The following is a 24,595-nucleotide window of genomic DNA, read 5'->3' as shown; positions in this document are numbered from 1 at the left end:
TTGACGCTATGTTCACAATCATCTAACTCAGTTCTGTGTTATTTGTCGTCTTTCATTGGATTACAAGATGGTCCCGTGATCTCACTAATGGTTTCCAGAAATATATATAGATCTTTGCTACATATGTCTCTTATACCAGCGTTACCGAAAATTACATTTCAAACTACTGTGTTCAGCAACACAAATCAGTAATAGAACTTTAATTATAAAGCAAAACTACTATGTTTTACTCAGCAACATAAATCAATAACAGAACTTTAATTATAAACCAAAACTACGTTGTTCGACTCAGTAACACAAATTAGTAGCAGAACATATTAAAAACATAACTATCGTGTTCAGCAACACAAATCAATAACAGAACTTTGATTATAAAACATCCTATAATAAACCACGTGAATTTTAAGCCCCCCTCCTCCCCAACTCCTTACGAAATATTTAGGAACTCACGTCTGTTATAACAATTAAAACAGGTTGCTTTGGATCGAATTTGTGCAAAAACATTTGAGAGCTCCTCGAGACACCTGAGATATAACTGTTTCTCTGACTTAATTTTTCTACATGACTGTTGTCATGGAGACACGTGGAAAAGTAAATGTGTCGATTATCGATGTCAAACGTATTAATCAATAATAAGGTTAAGAGATATGGGAGAATTTAGTCGAAAAGACGAAGCTTATTGTTTTATGAATGGTATACTTTTATACACCTGTATGATTTGATTTTTTTTCAAAGCTAATCGAGGGTTATCTACTCTAGACGTCCATAATTTTGAAATGATAGATTAAAGGGAAGGCATTTAATCAATAACACCCATAGCCAACTCTTGAGACTACCTAATAGAATAGTGGTGTTTGACTGTTACTTTTATTCTGCATCCACGGCTTTAAAATGCGCGATTTTGCAGCGATGGGGCACTAACCATGGACCCACGAACTTCCTAACCACTGACCCCAAAAAATACTGAAAGAATATCTTTACTGAAAACGTAACCAAAGTAAGGTTAGTTACTTTTAGTAAGGCTGCTTTCAGTCTCAATACCTACATTTTTTAGCTGTTACTTCCCTAGAAACAATAACTGCATTATATTAACCCACAAAAGTCAACGAGATTACTTACATTGAAAGATGTGTTCAAACACAGTCACTAATTAGGCTTAAGAAGTTTTGATTAAATTTTACGTTTCCGTTAGGCCGAAACAGTCAAGCCATTAGGGTTAACTGGTACATTAGTTAATTATTCTCGTACTGTGTAGGTTTGTTTTCTTATAGCAAAGCCACATCAGGCTATTTGCTGAGTCCACCGAGGGTAATCGAACCCCTGAGGGTAGCGTTGTAAATCCGTAGACTTACCACTGTACCAGCTGGGGACTAACTTAGTACTATTATTAATTTACATTTATTTTAAGCATGTGTATGGTTTCGAATAAACCAATTTTGTCTCTGATTCAAAGTCTTCCATCATACCAAAAATAAATAAAGTTTACTTGTTTGTTTGCTTTAGAGCAAAGCCACATTCACTATCTGCTGTGTTTACCGAGGGTAATTGAACCTCGAATTTAAGCGCTGTAATTCCATGGACTCACATTTGTCCCGCCAGGGAAAAATAATTAGAGAAGAAACTGTAACGCTCTTTAAGATAATTTGGTAACGACGTTTTTGCACTTATATATGTTACAAATATTAAAATAGTACATGGCTTGGCCTGGTGGACAAGGTATTCGACAATCTGTGAGTCGCGAGTTCGAATCCTGTCATACTCACTTTTTCATTCATCGGGATCTTATAATGTGATGGTGAATCTCGCTATTCGTTAGTAAACAGTAGCCCAAGAGATGGCGGTGGGTAGTGATGACTAATTGCCTTCCCCCTAATCTATTACTTCAAAATTAGGAATGGCTGGTGTAGATAGCCTTCAAGTAGCTTTGCATGAAATGTAACAAACAACAATTTGGATATAAAAATGTATCTCAGAACGGCTGAGGCCCGGCATGGCCAAGTGGTTTAAGGCGTTCAACTCGGAATCTGAGGGTCTCGGGTTCGAATCCCCGTCACACCAAATATGCTCGCCCTTTCAGCCGTGGGTGTGTAATAATGTTACGATCAATGCCACTATTCGTTGGTAAAAGAGTAGCCCAAGAGTTGGCGGTGGGTGGTGATGACCAGTTGCCTTCCTTCTAGTCTTACACTGCTAAATTAGGGACGGCTAGCGCAGATAGCTCTCGAGTAGCTTTGTGCGAAATTCAAAAACAAACGAACAGAACAGCTGGTATGGGCATTAACACTTTTATTGACAAGCAGAGAACAACGTTTCGACCTTCCTAGGTCATCTTCAGGTTGAGAAAGAGAGTTTGCCGTTCTGAGATATATTTTTATTTCAAGTGGGTTTCTTGTCATCAAGAACTTGGATATAATTTGCTGTAAGCTCCCAAAAAAGAAGTTTAATAATAATTCGGACTTTTGTCTATTCTGTGACAAAACACATGCGCAGAAAGTTCGGTCAATAATACGTATAGGGGAGAAAAGTGTTCCTATAAAACATGGCTATATAGATTTTGAGTGGAGTTGAAACAATGGTTTCTATAGACCTTACACAACATTTAGTATAATTTAATGAACATATATTTCAGTATTAGGCTTAACTTTTGATGTACGTGGTTGTATAAATCGTCGTTCGGTTTATAACTAATAATACTCGTTCCAGACCGTTTTACTTCTGTTTTTCTTTTCTTTTAAAATCACTTTGGTGCGTGAATTACAGAGATAAACGAATGCTATTAGTGTTAAACAAAAGATAATTTTATGAACAAATACTTTCCATTCGCAGGACTGTCAAACGTCCCACTTATCTCTCCTGACACTGAGAAAATCAGTGAATCACCATGAACACCGACAATCTTCAAGTGAGTTTTAGACATGCGACAGTTAAACACTGGAGATGTCCATAGGTTTACCATTAATATATGCAAAGTATCATTAGGCTGTTTTATGTGTGCGTTAAATCAAACATTAACGCACTTAAGCCTCACTTCTAACGATTTTGCACGAATTTCCAGTTACTCTATGACACGTGGGATGTACCCATTGGACGTTACGTATATCTTCTAAGTATTCTTATTCGCTTTCATAAATATTAACATTAAATGCTTTCACTATCAGGACACTGTTCAGTGTATTTTATTTGCTTATCGGAAAATATTAATTAACAACTTTTAATTACTGCCGACTTCTGTTTTCGGTCCCTATAGATTAATTTGAACTAACCCTAAAGCTCTGTACTTCTGTGCTCACTGTTATATGTTTGTTTCGTATAAACTAAACTGAATTATTCTCTTACACCATATTACAGTAGTTTAGAAACTAGTTTCGTGTACTCAGCATATTTCTAATTAATTAATTCGTGTTATTTATAAGAAAATACTAACAGTTTATTTATAGACAGAATTATAAACATCAGTTGATTTTTAGACCTTTCAATAATATTTTATACCAAATACTATTATTAAAACACTTTTATGTTTGTTATATAGTTAAGCTATGTAAAAAACTACAAAAAAGGGCTGCCTGTACCTCAGCCCACCACAGGTATCAGACCCAAGTTTCCAGCAGTGTAAGTCCGTAAACATACTACTGTTTCACTGGGAAACATATTAATATTCTATGATTTGTTGAGTTGAATAAAAAATTGTATTGTTATGACTCAGAATGGCGCCACCATTTGAATTAAAATTACGACCATGATTCAGCCTTCTTAACGATATTGCATAAATGGGTAGAAGCAACTGTCAGGGCCATCTTTTAAAATAAAACCGTGATCACATGTTTCAGGTGTTAGAACCCAGTTTAAAATCGTAACAAAGTGATTTTTTTTAAATGTGCGACAGCAGTAAGGGCCCGAGCTTGGCCTAGTAGTTAGCGCGTTGAACATGGTTTGCGTCCCGCTGTCTAAAGGTGCACTTCGTACTTTGGGTTTGTAGGTGCGTTATAAGAACGACAGTTAGTTTCCACTCTTTGCTCCAAGTAGTCCAAGAACTGGCAACGGGACTGTAAATCAGCTATCTTTTCTTTGCTCGATCAATTCAATATTTGGGATAGCAAACACAGAGGGCATTTCTGAAACAGATGCAGAATATTAGCTTGTTTTGTTTGCTTTTGAATTTCCTGTAAAGCTACACGAGAGCTATCTGCGCTAGTCATTCCTAATTAGCATCCTAAGACTAGAAGAAAGTCACTACCACATACCGCCAACTCTTGGGCTAGTCTTTTACCAACGAATAATGGGATTGACTGTTACATTATAACGCCCAACGACTAAAAATGCGAGCATGTTTGATGTGATGGGGATTCGAACACACGATTCTCAGATTACGAGTTGAGTGCCCTAACCATCTGGCCATGTCGGACCGATATTCACTTGGAACCAACAGTTTTCGAACAAATGAAGTACTTAACAATCGAAGAAAAACGTAATTCGATTACTATGTGAAGCCAAACATAGCACTTTGAATATTATGTCAAGAAAAACAGCAATCTGAACACTGTGTATAAACAAACAAACCGCAATTTGATTATTGTGTCGAAAATACAACACTTTGAATAGTGTGTCGAGAAAAATACGACAATTTAAGTGGTTAGGGCGCTCGACTCATAATCTGAAGGTCCCGGGTTCGAATACTCGTCACACTAAATATGCCCGGTCACTGATTTGTATTTTCCTGCTTAATAAAATTATACGTGTGTACTCGTCGAATTTCTCTTTCGTAATACTCTTACACCAAAACCTAAAATATGATGTCATCCTTCCAAGTTCAAATTCAAGTAAAGTTATAATTAGTTTCAGTTTGATCCCTGTATTAATTTCACTGATCCATCCAACTAAATAGAACAATAATTGGTTTCAATTTCGTCTCTGTTCTACTGTCCCTTTCAGGTAAGAAAGTTTGAGTTGGGCCTATTTTGGAATTATCTTAGTATAGTGTTGATACACTTTGAAAAACTACTGTCTTCGTAGAAAAGGAGTAAAGTAAAATAAAAATAAATTATGAGGTTACATTGAAAGACCAGTAAGATGAGTGTGAAAAGTGAATAGAAATATGGAGCTTTGCCCTTGAATTTCACTACTAAGGATATAAATATCTGAAACACGGTTTAATGGAAAATGTAAACTATTTTGATTAGTATTCACTATGACCCCAACTTTAGTTACCAGTTAGGGTTAATATCTACCGTGGTTTAAGCTTTTCATGCTAACTACTGTTAACAATCACCATGACTCAAGACTTAGCCGTTAATTTTAATTCTCACCATAGCCTAAACTTTAGTTACCAGATTATTTGAGAGTCAACATAATCCAGTTATAGTTCCTCATTATGATTAGTACCAATCATGACCTATGATTTAATTGGCAGTTATAGTTAGTACCAACCATGACCCATGATTCAACTGCCATTTATAGTTAATATTCACCATTATCTTCCCTTTCTTATAATGGACGTAAATAAATACATTCCACGTAACATTTTGTTTTATAATCATTCCTTTTTTACTTGTTTCTGCTTAAGCTGTTTGCTTTTTGTTTTTGAGAAGAAGCGTGAACGTTTGATTTCATTTAAAATCCAGAGATAACGGTGAGTCGAAGAGATCAAAATAATAAAAAATACCCCACTACAATATGATGAAGACTTAGAGAGATAAATACAGTTTGGAAGGGTATGTCCACAGAAGTAGAGTATAACATTGCTACTTTTTATTTCTGCTTCTGTCCGTTTTGGACTTTCGATCACGTTTCCGCTTATACTAATGTGTATATTTAATTCTGCATTCACCTGTTTAGTTTCGTATTCGAGACACGGATGCTGCTCTTTAGAAGCAACCTTGAGCAGCTTGTTCCTTTTAAACAACATTTACAGTTAAAAATGCCGAATTTTATTATCACGCTTGAGCCAACTATAACGTCTGTACTTCATTTTGTATACCTCATCAACAAGACATCCGCATACGTTCACCTAATACATAATGTATAACAGTTTTCATTGTTATACCTTTATCATAAGCTTTTACCTTTTAATATCTTTCATTTATCTTCTTTAACAGTTTCAACACGTATAAAACCTATTTACTGGATCCAGTCCTACTTTCCTTGGGGTGTTACAAATACCCATAAAAATCAGCTGTTACTAAAGTAATTCTTGAAACACACACAAACTTGTATGTCTCTCGATCATCTGTAACAAAAGTACGACAGACATTAGGAATTTTATTGAAGTTAGATTAATAAATTATATTGATTTCCTTTTCCCATAACTTCATAGTATTTCATACATTTCTTACAAATATATCTTTAAATGTGCTATTATATATTTAAAAACCAAAGAAAACAAAAAAATTTAATGCTACTGAATGATCTATATAAATATAATATCAATTTTAGTTGTATGTCCATATAACTATTTATTTTATAAGTATAGCAGCACTGTATGTTCATGTAACTACTTATCTATATAAATATAACAGTATTGTCTGTTGTATGTTTATGTAACTATTTATTTGTTTGTTGTATGTGTATGTAATTACTTATCTATATAAATGTAATAGAACTGTCTGTTGTATGTCCATGTAACTACTTATCTATATAAATATAATACCACTGTCTATTGTATTTCATGTAACTTCTTCGCAGGGTTTGGATGGATCTCCGCCAGATTTGGTGTGAAAACTTATTAGAGTCACATATAAATTTTTAGTTTTACATTATACCATTTTATGGGCGATTTTTTTTTATCACTACCTCACCCCAATAGGATGAATCGTCACTATATTTCGTATGGAGGCTCATCGGTCAATGGTGACAGGCACACAAATTTTCAGTTTTGTATTTTGCGGTTTTTATTAGCGTTTTTTACCACTAGTATTCTCCCTCTTGATGGATCGTAATCAAAAACGCCATGAAAGTTTGTTGTATTTATGCGGAAATACATGCAAATTTTCGGTTTCTCATTTTATGTTTTGCAGTTTTTATGGACGTCTTTACGTTTCTTACAATTACATATAAGGGAAGCAACTTTTCACGTCCTTAGATAACCTTTCATTAATCATTAATTTACATAACTTCTGTTCTGGGTACAGGTAATCCAGCTAAATTTTTAAGGTGTTTAGCTACTTGAATATCCAATGACAGTGGTCGGTCTCTCTTCATTCTTCTGGGAAATGGTCGAAGAGAAAGGTAACATATTTGGGTTTCGGATACAGGAGTGAATAGGAGTAGAGTGAGTTTTATATTCCAGAAATAAAAGGAAAGAAGAGGAGGAAAACAGTGTGGAGGGATCTTTGGTGGAGGCCATCTTGAGTCTACTGGCATGATCTTTATTTTCAAGAGATTTTAGTTGAAATTTCCTTTAGGTGTACCTGGATGTCACTCCTGCTTGATGAAAATCTTTTAGTGTACGGTTGGATATTTACCTGTGTTTTGGTTTTTGGGAAGTAACTCACTCTCCAGACATCGTGTAGTAAGTACATTTCTTAGACAATACTCCTATCAGCAATAGAAACTTGGGGTTGTTAGAGCCCTTAGAGGATACCGCTTTGGATGTACCGTATCTTTCAACTTTTTTCATAGTCGACATAATCACAACGTGGTTGTCACTCTTTGCGAAAAGAACACTGGGTGTTCGAAACTATTACTGATGGCACAAGTAATGTGGTGAAATGATTCTTTGACATCTAGGGGGAGAAAGTGTAGTTCATGACAATAAACTATTGTTTCGATTTTATACTTTACTTTTTTAAAATTAGATTCCCCTTGAATAAAGAGTCTGTGCTTAAAGTATGGGAATGTGTTCGATTTATGTGTGCATTTATTTGGCATATAAATATATTGATTGTCTTGTATTCAATTTAGTTTGAGGTCGCTTCGGTCTGGTCTTTTCAAAAACATTTTAAGGCTCTATGTATTAAGTATTGGAGCATACTAGTGTTTTGTATATTTGTAGCTTTGTTGTAAGTTGTGTTGGTTTATTTGTTTTTGGAATTTCACGCAAAGCGACACGAGAGCTGTCTGCGCTTGCGGTCTCTAATTTAGCAGTGTAAGACTTGGGCTATTCTTTTACCAATGGCTAGTGGAATTGACTGTCACATTATAATGCCCCCACAGCTGAAATGGTGAGTAAGTTTGGTGTGACAGGGATTCGAACCTGCGAATCTCAGATTACGAGTCGAGCGCCCTGGCCACCTGATATTGTCTGGTAATACATTGGTGTTAATCTGAAGGAAGGTAAATACTTTGCTAAAATATAAAAGCAAACAAACAACTGTTCACATGAAGCTTCTGTCCATGTAAACCCGATTTAATTTATGTGAAACTGCAATACAAAGACTTAAACTGTTTCTTTAAGCTTTAAAAAGGATATTTGCTGCAACTTAAAGTATTGTTCATAAACACAAAGCTACAAAAAAGGGCTATCTGGGCTCTGTCCATCACGGGTATCGAAACCCGGTTTCTACCCCTATACTTCCGCAGATTTCCCTATACTTCCATTGTGCCACTGAGGGGCACAATTTAAAGATAAAAAAATACATCAATAATAAACTAACGGCGTTTTATAAACAAAGAATACAATAATAGTGATGACAGTTACATTATAAGACGTGTACACATGAAACGTATATATTCGTAAAGACTACAACGCTAATTAGTTACAGTCATTTATAGGTCGACGAATTTTTACGGTTTCGTGATTATGGTAAACATTTATTGGCATGTAATATTCACAAATACTTCTATTTTGCGTGTATCATAAATATTTAAGCGACTGTTTGTAATGCACGGGAGATACTGGGGTAACACTAATAGGCAATTTTCATTATTCCAAACTGACGCAATCTCTTTACGGTGATGAAATGTTCAAATATTGAATTCATATAATAGTATAAGACGATGAGACACGACTCATGTTGAAATCTCAAAGTACTTGGACATTTTCAAATTAAGGGGAAAACAAGATTCAAAATTTACAAGCTAATTAATTTATAAATTATTTTGTTATAAATATTTAATATTTTGTGTAAGTATAGTTAATTCAGTAAACTTATCAGTGAAAGGAGGGAAGAGTATTTAATAATGTGTCATCGAGGTTATATCTGCTATATCCAGTACCGAGGGCGGCGTCCCCCGTCACCGAGGTTATATCTGCTATATCCAGTACCGAGGGCGGCGTCCCCTGGTGGTAAAGCGGTAAGTCTGTGGATTTACAACGCTAAAAGCAGGGGCTCGTTTCCCCTCGGTGGACTCAGCTGATAGTCAAATGTGGCTTTGCTATAAGAAAACATACACACCGACGAGGCCTTTCGTACAATACCAGTACTTATCTGGGCAACTAGGTTACTCTTTTAAAGATGAATTAAACAAAATTAGAGGACAACAAACAGATAAGTTAAAGGATTGAACTTTGTATCGCTCGACGTTTGTTTGAATATCCTTGCTTTTGAACGTAAAATAGGTGTCAAAATGTGTCGCACGGAGGGAGTCATTTGAAGCACTGTGGGAGGTTACTGACCACTCTCAGCACTTTAGTTGCGCGTCTAAACTGAGAAGTGAAGATCTGTTGAAATATTAAGAAGATTCACAACCAGACTTGAGGTGCTGGTCAGCACGCTCGCACTGTGAGTCCTCGGACTCACAGTTCACGTCGCATTGCCACATAAGCACACATCGCACTTTGGGGCAATGGGTGCGTTATAAGAGTGATAGAATTCTGTCAGTAAAGAGTAGCCCAAGAGTTGGCGGTAGGTGGTGTTGACTAGCTCTGTAGTCTTCCATTTCAAAACTGTCTCACCTCCTGGTGGCTTTGTTGTAAATCAGAGGACTTACAGCGCTAAAGTTCGGGTTTTGATACTTGCGGTGGGCACAACACCTATAGCATATTGTATAGATTTGTGCTTAACAACAAAACAAACAAACAGCTAAAAATTAGCGAAGGATAGACGCTGTTAGTCATTACTGTAGCTCCAAGTAAAAATTCTGAAATCGACACCCACGGTTTTATAGTTATTACTGTTAACACCTACTTTTTAACACCGTAACATAAGGGTATTTATTGACACAATATTCCATAAATACTGCACTTCTAAGCCATGAATATGTTGACGTGTTTCCGTATTTTGATCATCTTTTTGGTGACTTCTAAGTCACGATGTAATACATGCTACTTCAGATAACTTTTACACAGTTAAAAGCATCCTTACTTCTATAAAGATGGAACTTAAGAAAGAGTACACTTTGTGATATAAACGTCTTAACTTTTCCGTAACCGAATGTGTATCTGAAGAACATTTCTACCCTTTATTGCTTTCAGATGGTTAATGATAATCATTTGGCTGAAGCCCAGAGTACGATTTATCACTTTTTGTTATCTTCAGCTACTCCGCCTTCTCTTATTGTTAGATGAAGTGTAACTATTACTTTAAAGCGAACTCTAACGTCTTCCTGCTATCTATGAAAACTCAGAGTATGTTGAATTCATCCATTTTAATTAACGTGATTGGTTGACAGCTTTCAATGATGGTTCCAGTAGAAGAGTTTCAATTTATATTTAATACGTATGGTTCTCCGTAATACGTATTTCATGAACACGAAACCTTCATCGATCACGTATTTCAAGAACACGAAACCTACACTGATTATGTATTTAAGGAACACGAAACTTACAATGATCACGTATTTCAGGAACACGAAACTTGCAATAATCACATATTTCAGAAACTCAGTACTGATTTTTCGTTACTTATTTCAATAACTTAAACGGTCATGTTTCATTTCCTGTTTTTGAACCGATATCTTGTTAAGAATTTCAAAAATTTACCATCGATTATTTCAAGATAATCAGGACACATTTAACAAACAACCATAAATCAATATTTCACGTGATATAATACCAAGAAAACGATTCGTTTGTACCATCTTCAAATATGAAGTGGAAACAAACAAAATCTGAAGGAACAAAAGGCTAAACCAGTATATTAAAGTGTAAAGCGTTTTTCAAACCATTGGGTCGTCAGAGTGGATAAATGGATCGAGAATTGATTATGAAAATAAATATTAGCTTATTATTTTATTTAGTAAGACTTATTGTTTAGTTGTATGAAGTTAAACACAAAGCTACACAACCTTGTGTTTATCACTGCTGTGCCAGTTTGGGGAGGGGGGGGCCAAATATCTTCATTTCACTAAAAGTAGTTAGTGGAATGCGATTGGTCATCAATGTTTACAAGCGGGTTCTGACCCCAAAACAACTGAGAAACGCTGATTTAGAGAGACATCGCTCATAAGTTGAAGAAACACGGTTGTCCTCCGATCTGCTTTTTCCCCCAACCTAGAAAACCTGTCGATTAGTACTCGGGGAAGTGAATTGTTTGTTTGTTTGTTTTTTTTTTAATTTCGCACAAAGCTACTCGAGGGCTATCTGTGCTAGCCGTCCCTAATTTAGCAGTGTAAGACTAGAGGGAAGGCAGCTAGTCATCACCACCCACCGCCAACTCTTGGGCTACTCTTTTACCAACGAATAGTGGGATTGATCGTCACATTATAACACCCCCACGGCTGGAAGGGCTAGCATGTTTGGCGCGACAGGGATGCGAACCCGCGACCCTCAGATTACGAGTCGAACGCCTTAACACGCTTGGTCATGCCGGGCCTACGGGGAAGTGAAGTAACCACCTCTGTAAATACCGGATGATCATAGCATCATTAGTTCTGCCCCCCTGATGAGACAATCGTAAGTTCAAAGACTTAAAACGCTCAAGTAAGGGGCTCGATTCTTCGCAGTGGACACCGCAGATAGTTCGATGTGGCTTTAACCTAAAATAAGCAAACACAGCTGTTTTAAATAACCGTGATAGCGTTAGTAAGCAGGTAACGCATGTGCAAAGTAATCGTATTATAATTAGTGTATACGTATATACATATGTATTGATTAATTATACACATTGCTGAATATTTAAGTTAATAATTCTCTCCGCACGTAAAACTGTTTTATATGTAAAACAGCGTCAGTGTAAGCTATGCGATTACTTGGAAACAGATAAGTTGAATACGTAAAACACATGTATACATTCGACTTTTTAATTACCTTATGGATACACAATGTATCTTATATATGCCAATCATCCCACAATATTTATTGGGGTCTAAATTGACCACTTGCGCCCCAACTTCCAGAAACTCGAGTTTTTTTTCAGAGCTTTGATTTGATAACTTTAGCTACTCCGTACAGAGAGCATCCGACAGAAATTATTGGAGGTTTAATCGACCAGGTTTTTACTCAAAACAATCGTTACGTTAAGCTCCGTGAGGGCAAGTTGTAAAAGGTTGTCTTGCATGTTTGCGTTTCTCGAATTTGACGCCACGGCCTGACTCACGGTTAAATGGGTAGTTTCTGTTTCAACCTCTTTTGGTTACATTTTATTTGTAGAAGCTTGTCTGGACAAAGTGGAACAAACAAAACCAATACATTTCTGTATGTAAAATTCGCCCCTGAACACTTTTATTCGAATCTTTCCTGTGATCTTTATGCATTTATACACATTTAAATATTTGTCACAGAAAAGTCCACCCAGTATGTCACTTGGCTAAGTTCTATAAGTTGTGTTACAGTGTTACAATGCTGCTCGATATTTACACTGTGTCACATGTAAATTACGCGATATTTGTAGCCGAGAGTATGGTCCAGTGTAACTTGTGTGGTGATTAAAGAATAGTCGAGGGAATTTATGTGGCGTTTGTGAATGAACTAATAGTCCAGTGGGCCCGGCATGGCCAGGTGGTTAAGACACTTGACTCGTAATCCGAGGGTCGCGGGTTGGACTCCCCGTCACATTAAACATGCTCGCCCTTTCAGCTAGCGCAGACAGCCCTCGTGTATCTGTTCGCAAATTTCCGAACAAACTAAACCAATAGTCCACAATAACTTGTGTTGTGAATATTCTGATGTTACTATGTGTATAATGAATAGAAAAATATTCTACCACAGTTGTGTGTAACGTATCAGAGTACTTATGAATGTGCTGAAACCTCTAGGGACTTAATAACAAGCGATCATGGGTGAGATTCAGACGTATAGCAATAATTTCAGGCATTTGTTGTTTCGGTAAGAAATCTATCGTTTGGATGAGCTCTTTGGTTAAAAACAACTTAAACCTCCCATATATGTCATATAAATATCACCGTTATAAGAGATCTGTCTGTTTCTTTGATTTGCTAACCCTATCTGTGCTGATGAACCTCGAATAGGCGAAATTTTAGTCCATAATAGGGCTCAGCATGGCCAGGTGGATAAGGCACTCGACTAGTAACCTGAGGGTCTCGGGTTTGAATCCCCGTCACACCAAACATGCTCGCCCTTTCAGCCATGGGGACGTTATAGAGTGATGATTAATCCCACTATTCGTTGGTAAAAGAGTAGCCCAAGAGTTGGCGGTCGGTGATGATGACCAGCTGTCTTCCCTTTAGTCTTACACTGCTAAATTAGGGACGGCTAGCGCGAGTAATCCTCGTGTATCTTTGCACGAAATTCAAACTAAACCAGTCCATAGTAGAGGATACAGCCAATCAAAGAAAATATTAGGCCTCTACGTCACAGATTCTCTTTTGAATTTTACCTTTGGTGAGAAGGAAAAGAAATCAGTCCCGTATGTATAATTATTAAAATAAAATATAGTTTTTTTCAAATTTTTTATACTTTCCATGAGAAACCAGTGGGATGTCCATCGTTAGATCACTAGGTATATTCCACATTCAACTGTTTTTTGCACCTTAACAATATTATTTTAGTATTGCACATGGACGCCTGGATTCATATATATACACACACACACACGCACGCACGCACACACACAATGTTTTGTCCCGCCCTAATATCACAAATAACGTAGCTCTCGGAATTCCATTATTTGCAGGCTCTGTTTTCAATGGTAAGACCCTTTATACTAAATAACCACGTGCTCGGATTTTCAGCATACTCGTGAAGTGAAGTGTGTTTTGTCGATTTGAGCTAGATATCCGGGACCTTATGATAACAAAACCTTTTCAAAGGCTTCACATTTTGAGCTTGGTCAAGCATAAACGACTCTGAAGCTCGAGGTATTTATCTTAAATGAGGCTGAAGAAATAATATGGGACCATCAAGCTCTCTCCCGCCTTCTATGTATCATGCTCCCGCCAAAAATCAATATAAAGTATGAAAATGTTAACAGACGGTAAGCCATCAGTTTATTATATCCAGTTAACTATACAAGACGTTTCAGAACTTATGTTCTACAGAATGTTTGTTTTTCAATTAATTTCATTAATTGAACAGTGTAAGTATTTGATGGGGGGGGGGGTAATATTAATAAGGATATTGCCACCAGGTGTCCATGAAGCGCGCGATCCCATTCTCTTTCTTGTCAGCCTATAAGTTGTAATCCGCACTTGTTGACAGTTGTCCCTTGTGGATTATGGACACAACGCTTAATTAATTTCCTCGATGCAGAACGTGAAAATCTCGTGTTCGCTAATACAGTAGTGCATAAATCCCACATAACGAAACACATAGTTATTAATTATACACGAAGTCCTTGTCTCTCAGAAAACAAACCATCAACGGGGTAAGAATGTTCAAAATTTTTGTTTTTTTTTATGTTATTTCTTCAGCTCTGTAAAAGCCAGTAAGCTGCACGAGAGGCACGTGATTATAGTATCGAAATAAAACATCTCAGTTTGCCGAAAACAAAAAGATGGAATTTGTTTGGTTTTGAATTTCATGCAAAGCTGCACAAATGGTACCTGCGCTAGCCGTCCCTGCTTTATCAGTAATAAAGGAAAAGCAGCCAATCAACACCACCGACCACCAGCTACTGGGTTACTTTTTTAAACAACGAATAATAGGATTCACAGTTACATTATAATGCCTCCCAGCAGCTAAAATAGCGAGCATGTTCGGTGAGGGAGATTCGAATCCGCGACCCTCAGATTGTGAGTCGAGGGCTTTAATCACCATGATATGTTAGGCCTAAAAGATAAAACCACCGTTTCACTACTTCTCCTGAAACTATACAAAATACTCTAAAAATTAACATTTTTTCATATGATTATCTTAGGCCACGGGTTGGTTATGTGCCTGGACCCTGCACTTTGGGACTGATAAATTAGGTTCGAATCAGTGAACTATCTTTAAATATTCACCACATTAAGTTGCGGGTGCGTTCTATAATAGATGATAAGCTCCTTAGACGGTAGGTTACGTATTACTGACGTATACTTATATATGTCATGTGTACCCTCATTCTTATCCTGCTATTTGTTAGATGTAAGTATAAACCCTATCATAAAAGTTGAGAAACGAATATAGCCGGGAGCAACCCAGTGGTTAACTTTCCGGCGCGTAGATCCGAATTCGATTCGATTCCTATCACCACCGTACCCTCCAACACCAAATCGCGTCCCACATTTAACGTTTTAACTGCGGCTACTTTAAACCCACGCGGATTTGTTGTGAGCCATAACACCGTATACAACACATTCACATTCAACTGTAGAAGGCGGATCGTACCCTATGCGACGAATCAGAAATCAATGGGTTAATGGGCGTGATGAGTTGTAAAAGCGACAGTCAAATCCAACCTTTCAATTATAGTAGTCCATGAGTCAGCAATGGTGGTTTTGACTAGCTCTCCCCCCCCCTTCTAGTCTATCACTTCTAAATTAGGGACGGCTAGCGCAGATAGCCATCAAATAGGTTTGCGTAAAAAATTAGCAAACGGGAACAAAACGAAAATGCAAATATTTCGATATCAATTTATTGGATCTGTGAAATAAGTTTTTTATGTTTCTTTTTTTTTTATTAAAGAAGGTAAAAACAACACATTTCGAAGAAATGGTTTAATGGTTTAATGCCATTAATAAGCGCTGCGATGTGTATAAAACTTTTTTTCGGAAGTAAACACAGTTAAATCTGTTATTCGTCATACCTTCATGTCAATTTGTTGACAACGTTTGGTAACTATATAGCATTAAATATATCTCCAGGGGGCACCACTAGAGCGTACTACTTTTCACCATACCTTGCAATCTCACCTAGCATTTGAGTCAATCGTGTTGGCTGTTGGATTTTGTATTTTTGCATATTAAGGTCAACTTTTAGTCTGCTCATTGACCTCTCCATGGGTGGCAATCAGTCTGTGATCTGACTCGATCAAAAAATAGTTAACACAAAGGAAGACGCACACACACACACACGCGTGTATAAGCAAACTGAATATAACCTAATCCCATCAGCGTTGGTTGGCGGTGTAATAATTGAAAGTTATTCAGCTCACTGAACCTACAAAGACTGTGGTGATTCTTATAATTGCTGGTCTGGATGTCTCCTTCCGCACCAACCAACGATTCACCCTCCGGTAAATGGAACATACGACAAGAATACCAGCTGGTTTTGGCATTCTTCCCGGCAAAAATAATGAAATCAGAGACTTTCGTTAATACGTGTGGATGATAGCTAGTGCACGTGGAAGATAATAGTTAGAATACATATATATATATATATATAATATTTAAACAGGTCTGTTATCGAATTTTGTAACCGTGCGTTTTTTCGTACTTAGGCATTTTGTTTTATTATATTGAAGTTATTTGACACTTCTGTCTGACTCATGTAATTGTTTTAGCCTGCTCATTGGCCTGTTGAAAGAAAGAATGAGACTTCGTCTGTTGGGGTCTTTCATTTGAAATTATAAAGACTTTGTTTGTTTTTTGAATGTCGAGCAAAACTATCCGAAGGACATTTGCGCTAGCCGTCTCTAATTTAGCAGTGTAAGAATAGAAGGAAAGCAGATATTAAACACCACCGACTGCCAACTCTTGGACTAATCTTCTACCAACGAATAGTGGTATTACTTACCACATTATAACGTCCCCACGGCTGAAAGGGCGAGCATGTTTGGTGTGACAAAATTCGAACCCGCGACCCTCGGATTACGAGTCGAGCGCCGTAACCACCTGGCCATGGCGGGCTTAAATTATAAAGAGACAAACAAAGTAGTTTTATACTTTTCTCTCTATTGTAACCACAAATTTTAATTGTTAACTGAAAACCAATCAACAAAGGCTTCCCTCGAAGATACTACAATAAACCTCCTGGCAACATTGTTTTGTTGTTATGGGTGTCAGTCTTTTTTCCTCTTTTAATCCTTTTTGTTGCTATGGGCACCAGTCGTTTCCCTCTTGTAACACTTTTTGCTGCTATGAGTGCCAATGTTTATCAGGCTTTCTTACAATGGATTGAAATGACAATATCTACCATAAAGCATTTCATCAAATACGTTACCCTCCTGGAAACCTTAACACTAAAAACATACATCAAAATATGAAAGTTAGAATCTCGTATTGTTTTAAACTGATAATAACAACAACAAACTTGCACTCCCATCTCTCTAACATAGAATGAACTTCCAAGTATCATAGTCTTATAAACCCTCTAATGAATGATAACCTTCTAAAGATAAAAATATTTTAATAAGCAAATGTTTCAAAATATTATGACGTCACAAGAGGAAGAAAGTTATCCAACAATTGTTCTTAAATGCAAGCAACATTTTTCACCAGTCAAGGAAATTAACAAATGCGAGATCTAGTTTATAACAAAGTAATAATGAATAAATTTTCCAGTTATAATAACAGACACAAGTATTTGTTAAGTTTTGCTTCAACCCACGACATGTATCTCAGAGTCTATTAAGTTAAAAAATGTCCAAGATTTGGATCGCTACTTTTCTTACTAAAAGTTCCACTCTGATATCTTATTTCAGTATTTGTCGTAGTTATCAGAGAAACTCTTGTAGTGTTTGTAAAGAGTCTTAGCTGTTTTATAGCTTGGGAACAGTTTCCAGAGTTACCTTCTTCCACTAGTAACAAACCATCAGTGATGTCGAGAAACCCACTTGTTGAGAAATATATATATGCAAAAACGGCTCGTTTGGGTTGAGAAAATATTTTACATAGAAGAGCGAACAACGTTTCGACCTTCTTCACTCTTCGCTCTTCTATGTAAAATATTTTCTCAACCCAAACGAGCCGTTTTTGCATATAAAAAGTAACAAACCATCTCTAACTCGGCCTGGCATGGCCAGGTGGTTAGGGCACTCGATTCGTAATATGAGGGTCGCGGGTTCGAATCCCAGTCAAACCAAACAGGCTCGCCCTTTCAGCTGTGGGGGCGTTGGTAAAAGAGTAGTTCAAGATTTGGCGGTGGGTGGTAATGACTACCTGTCTCCCTCTAGTCTTACACCACTAAATTAGAGACAACTACTAACTAGGTTAGCGCAGATAACTCTCGTGTAGCTTTGCACGAAATTCAAAAACAAACAAACATACACAGACTTGTGACCGAAAATTTAAGAACATCGTTAATGTCATTCACTCCTGCCCCCCTGCCATTTAGAATGAGAACTAAAATAATCCACACCAGGAATAAGAACGGATATAAAGTTGTTTCTTTAGAATTAATCATAAAGCTACACAATGGGTTAGCTGTGCTCTGCCCATCACGGGTAACGAAACCCAGTTACTACCAGTGTGAGTCCGCAGACATACCATTGTGCCATTGGAAGGAGACAGAAATAGTCAAACAGTGAAATATTTAAATTTAGTTTCATCTAATCGACGTCAGATTAGACGTCAGAGGAATAAAAACATCTGAAATTCTGAGCCAGGTTTATTATCTGAAAACTGAACATTTAAAGCCTCTTTGTGGCCAAGCTAATACTAAAATTCGAGGTTCGATACCCGCAGTGTTTACAGAATTTAACCTGTTATGTAACTTTGCTCTTAAAAACGAACAAAGTTTCTAGAAGTATAGTATTTGACTTGAACATTTTTATAACTGGAATTACATCATTTGTTTGTTTTTGGAAAAAAGTCATTTTTTGTACTATCTGCGATGTCCAACTAAGGGAATCGAATCTTGGATTTTATCGTTGTCAATCCATAAGCTTCTCGTAGTTTTTGCAGGGGATAGAATGACTTTGTACAAAATGAAATTGTTTGCCGTGTATAGCAGTTCCACGATATTACGTTAGGCGCAAAACAAAATTGTTTGGCTATTTGTAGCACTTCCACGATGCTGCTTTTGATTTAACACAAAATTGTTAACCCGTTTATAATGCTTTTACAATGTTACATTGTAATTGACACAAAAATTATTTAGCCGTTCATCGCACTTCCACGATGTACATTAAATTTAACACAAAATTCTTTGGCCGTTTGTAGCACTTCCAGGATATTACATAAGATGTAACACGATCTACAGAGATGGCGTAGTCCCGACTGACAGATTACGGTCTTTGGAATGTTTTCAATGGCAGTTCTGGTTCTACCACTACTGATCTTGTAATATGGAGAAATAATGTGGTGGAAAGAACAGTTTTTGGTGATAGCCACACTAAAACCCTTGACGTACTCTTCTTAACAGCTCAGATGTTAACCTTAGCTTCTGTAATCTGGAGAGATAACCTCGTACAATGTGCAGTCTTTTCACGATAGTTCGGGTTGCTCACCACGTTATCTTTCTCTCCACAGGAGACTTAACGGGAACAAACTTCCGTCTTTACCCGACATGCTGTTCTCCAGTACACCCAAACTGAACCGGCTGTAAGTATGGTATAATGGTGTGTCTGTTTCTTTTTGTGTTCGTGTACACCCTATAAATTAACGCTTTTATTACCAACATGGATACATTGTTATCCTCCTTTTTAAATTACATATTTTACCACATGAAGTACATTTTGTTCATGAGATCTGTGGAAAATAATCAAGATTTAACCAACCGGCTACTTTTTCTAAAACCTTACATTAATACTCTAAATAATAAATAAATGCATGCAAGATCATGTTTGTAATTCACCTTTGTGTGGCATCTTGGTTAGGAGAGGATTAAGACATCTCTACCAGTTAAACAATACAGCTGTCGTGCCCACTAGATGGACATCAGTTAATAAACCGTTCCAACACGTTTCTCAATGGCTTTCAGAGAGTACCTGAGGAACTACTTATATTTCAGATTAACTTGTTTTACTGTGTTTTCTTGGAATTAAAGTAAACTTTAAATTATACAAATATAGTGTGATTTGAATGCTATTATTATACAGTCTTTTAATTCTTGAAATCCCTAAGGGAATATATTAAGAACGTAGTGTTAAAAATAGGCCTAACGTAATGTTTTATAATAAGTGTAATTCTAATTATGATTCACTTCGCCAGCTTGTTAAAGGCGTTCACACCATAATAGTTGATGACTTGAGTGTTGTTGTGTGTTCGTTAGTTGTTGAAAATAATCACAAGACTGCGAAATAGGCTACAATGTGCTCTGTCCACCATGGGTATCGAAACCCGGTTTCTAGCAGCGTGAGTTTGCAGACATTCTTTCTCCCCCACTAGGGGCGTTGTTGTACGTTTCGCGTAGAATCAGTAATAAATTTATTTCCCGAATAATCCTCGGGTGTTTACTGAACGTTCAAAAGCTTTTTTTTATTCCCTCTGCAGGTGTTTAAGGGTACGTACAAAATCCATTTTACATTATCGAACCTCCACCCTGTTTAAGAATGATTAGGTGCTTTATAATAGTAAAGCAATTGGTCCACTGGGACGTATTTAAAAAAAAAAACAAGTGTTAAGTTATATATAAACTGTTATCAACGACCAGTACTTCTTAATGCTAAGGACTCCCGTAAATTCTAATTATACTAATTAGAAGTGATTAAAACATAATCGATCATCTTGAACTTCAGCCACTCTGATGGTAAAATGATGCATTTTTAATTAGATCTTGCTAGGTTTATTTTCAAGTTGAGTTGACGCCTTTGGCTAATTCCGACCTACTTAAAACGCATCGCACATTCATAAGTTACTATTTGTCTTCTTTTGAACTTATTCTGCTTGGTAGCTGCTTGCGAAGATTACATAGCTATGGATCCGCGGCTCGTCTGTTGGCTGAATGGTCACTTTGCATGTTTCGTGTTTAGGTCACTTCCTGCTTGTGTAGTGTCCGAAAAGCTTATTGACGTAGAATACTTTGTCCGAAATGTGGAGTACGATGTAGTGAAAACAACCAAAACTACAGATCTAATGACGTCTTTGGTATGGCTAATATCGCGCGCAAAGCTATACTATGAACTGTCTTTGCTCTGTCCAACATGGGAATTGAAAACTAAATTTTAGCCTGCAGACTTATCGCTGAGCTGCAATATTCTTTGTCTCTGTTTTTATTAATTTAAAGCATATTTTGATACCATGCGATTTTTTTTTACGTTGGTCATGAGTTTTCATCAGCTTTTTTCTCTCTCCCTAAGTGATCTTTAAATTACTAAAATAGTAATTGGACTCTTCAACAGAATTAAATACTTAAGATATAAGATTGATGTGTGGCTTTTGACTTACCCAAAGAAATGAACCGCGCGTGTTTTCGATCTGAGGAGGAACCCACTCACTGGTATAAGATTTCACATATACGGTACGGTATGTAAACCAGACTTGTGAAAAGCCTTGGGTCTACTAGCTTAACGTATAATAACTACACTACACATGACGTTAGTGAATAATTATCACACTGCTTGAACAAAACTACTGAGAAGATGCAATGAAAGATGAGTACAAAATCCAATAATCATGTAGTGTTTGTGATATTTGGAATATTTAAAAATCAAACAACTTTTCAGTTATTTATCTGTGTAAGAAATTACATTAGGCTTGGAGACTTGTGTATGCATATACACACACAAGACTCAAGGTCTTGTAGGCCTAAGGAAATATTTTAATACATATTAGACAGACCAATACTCTGTCGTACCATGTAGTATGTATTAAAATATTTCTTTAGGCTTACAGCTCCTTGTGTCTTATATATATTTATATAGAAACACTCCAATTAACTTAGTGAAAATGTGTTCACGTAGTCAGAATAGTGCTGTGAATAGAACAAAGGCATTGCAGGTCAAAATGGAAAAGGCGAAAAACATCGTTTTAGGTCAATATCAAACTAGGGGGGAATAGGGGTAACAGTAAACTACGTAAAAATAACTTATTAACCTCAGTTAAAGAAGAAAGCAAGTTGTGTTGTGTAACAAATTGATTCACCTTGTTGATTATTTTCTGATCATTATGCCAGGACATCAGGAAGAAAAGAGACCTTTTTTCACCCTGTCTCCCTCGACATTAGAATGTTTTCCTCTTTAGTCCTGGTGTGCTTGTTTTTTGTGTGTGTTTTTTCCTAACGTTTCCTTGGTGAGTTAGGCCTGGCATTGCCTGAGGTTTATAGCTCTCGACTCCCAATCTGAGAGACGCGGGTTGGAATCCCCTTGACGAACGTGCTCGCCCTTTCAGCCGTGAAGAGCGTTTATAATGTTTCGGTCAATTACACTATCCCTCTGTAAAAGAGTAGCCTAAGAGTTGGCGGAGGGTGGTGAAAACTAGCTGTCTTTCCTCTAGTGTTTTACTGCTAAATTAGGAACGGCTAGTGCAGATAGCTCTCTGTAACTTTGTGCTAAATGTAAATTAAACCTAGGCGAGTTAGTTTACTCTCGCTTTCCAATCGTAAACCAACAGCCAGATTTCGATAGCGTATTTCGCTTCTTCTTTGTGGGTATTTGGGTATATTGAATTTTAAATACCCAGGAGGGTCAGGTGCACAAGACCTCTTCCTCCATCCCTAACTTTTATGCCAGCTACTACTATGTTGCTGTTGTAGTGCTTTTGGGCCAGAGTATCCCACAGTACTCCAGCCCTTTTCAGGGCAACGTCCATGTATTGTTTTGATTTGCCCTTTTTTGTTTCATTTTTCTTCTTTTATATATATATTCCATTATTACTTTTATTTATTTTTTATCTTACTATTATTTTCTTAAATTTATTTATATGTATATTTAACGGAAAAAGAGAAAGAAGGAAAAAGGAAGAGAAACAATAAGATAGAGTATTTTTGTTTGTTTCGAATTTCGCGCAAAGCTACACGACCATCGGATTACGAGTCGAGTGCCTTAACCACCTGGCCATGCCGCGCCTTGGCTAGAGTAACTTGCGAAACGTGCTCCCAGAAACTTCAGCTGAAACCACAGTAAATGGACATTTTTTTTTTCATGTTCATAAAATGAGCTTCCATTGTACAGCTCTTTTTGTGCAAGGTGTAGCAACAAAACACGAACGAGTGGCAGAAATGAAAGATTTTTCAGTGCCCACGAAATGTAGCTGGTTAACAAATAAATTATTTACCAGGTTTCTATGTGGAAATCCTATGAGTTTTTTGGTTGTTGTTTTTTTAACTCGTTCCACACCACAATGGTATCTTAATTCTACTGCATTGTGGCGAAACCAATGATCGTGAACGGTTCCTTCTCAGAAAATTGTTCTCAACTTCTTGTAATTTCTCGTTTCACTGGATGCTAGAACGACCTTCGACATTATATGCAGGGACAGAAAAACCAACCAATCACTGCTCGATGACAACTTGTAGCGCTGGGACAGCTTTTATCTCAGTATCAGGCCTTCTCTTTCGTAAACAAAAACTCACAGCTGTCCATCTTTCTTGATGGAACTAGTCACGTAGTTGTCGTTTTTATGCTTCGCTGTTCAATAATTACGAAGGGCATAACAGAGAAGGTATTGATGGTTATGTATATTGAGGAGCATAATATTGAAACACATTCCACATCTGCACACTTTACTCAGTCTCTTTTTTTCTATTTAAAGAACTACCATACTCACTTGGTCTTTTGTTTAAATTCCAATGACACTTTCCTTGTACATCTGCTAGTGGCACAGCAACAAGTCTTACGAAATTATACCACTAGAAACCGGGTTTCGATACTGATGGTGGGCACAACAGACAGTCTATTGTGTTGCCTCATACTTAATTATAAACAAAGAAATAAACTTTCCTTGTAGACTATCATTTTATTTTCCTGGTAGGGAGACTTGTCAAGTATCATGTCATAAATTTTTTATCTAGTTTGACTAATACTTTTTATACAAAAAATTCAGTGACAAGTATTTTAATTTGTTTAAAGTTCGCACGTGAAACCGCGTTACTTAAATTGTGAAATGATTTTATGCTCAGCATGACTCAACACCCTAACAACACGACAGGGATCGAACCCTGATTTTAACCGTAATAAGTTCTAAACCTCGCTGCTTTGCTTCAAATATCATGTATGAGGCAAGTAGCTTAAAGTTTAAATTACTTACTACGTGCTTCAACAAAATGATTCCCGAGGACCTGTTGAATAGCACTGGTTGAGGCCCGACATGGCCAGGTAGTTAAGGCACTCGACTCGTAATCTGAGGGTCTCGAGTTCGAATTCCATCACACTAAATATGCTCGCCTTTTCAGTCGTGGGGGCGTTATAATGTCGCGTTAAATCTCACTATTCGTTGGTAAAAGTGTAGCCCAAGAGTTGGCGGTGGGTGGTGATGGCTAGCTGCCTTCCCTTTAGTCTTACACTGCAAAATTAGGGATGGCTAATGCAGATAGGCCTCGTGTAGCTTTACGCAAAATTCAAACGCAGAAAAAACAAACTATTTG

The 24,595-nt window shown here is 37.0% G+C and overlaps 1 protein-coding gene across 6 annotated transcripts in view; it reads left to right on the top strand.

Annotated features, from left to right (window-relative positions):
• Positions 1-24,595, top strand: part of LOC143257525 (protein slit-like) — a 305,134-nt gene that overhangs the window by 70,028 nt on the left and 210,511 nt on the right. For 4 of the 6 annotated variants that reach the window (XM_076516313.1, XM_076516316.1, XM_076516314.1 and 1 more), the window contains exon 4: positions 19,603-19,674. The exons of the other annotated variants lie outside the window; for them this stretch is intronic. In XM_076516313.1, coding sequence (XP_076372428.1) covers positions 19,603-19,674 — 72 coding nt within the window. The remainder of the gene's footprint in view (positions 1-19,602; positions 19,675-24,595) is intronic. 6 annotated transcript variants of the gene reach the window in all.

This window comes from Tachypleus tridentatus, chromosome 7 (genome assembly GCF_004210375.1).
Source record: "Tachypleus tridentatus isolate NWPU-2018 chromosome 7, ASM421037v1, whole genome shotgun sequence".
In the NCBI taxonomy this organism is placed as follows: Eukaryota; Metazoa; Arthropoda; class Merostomata; order Xiphosura; family Limulidae; genus Tachypleus; species Tachypleus tridentatus.
This window is presented reverse-complemented; position numbering and strand designations above follow the sequence as displayed.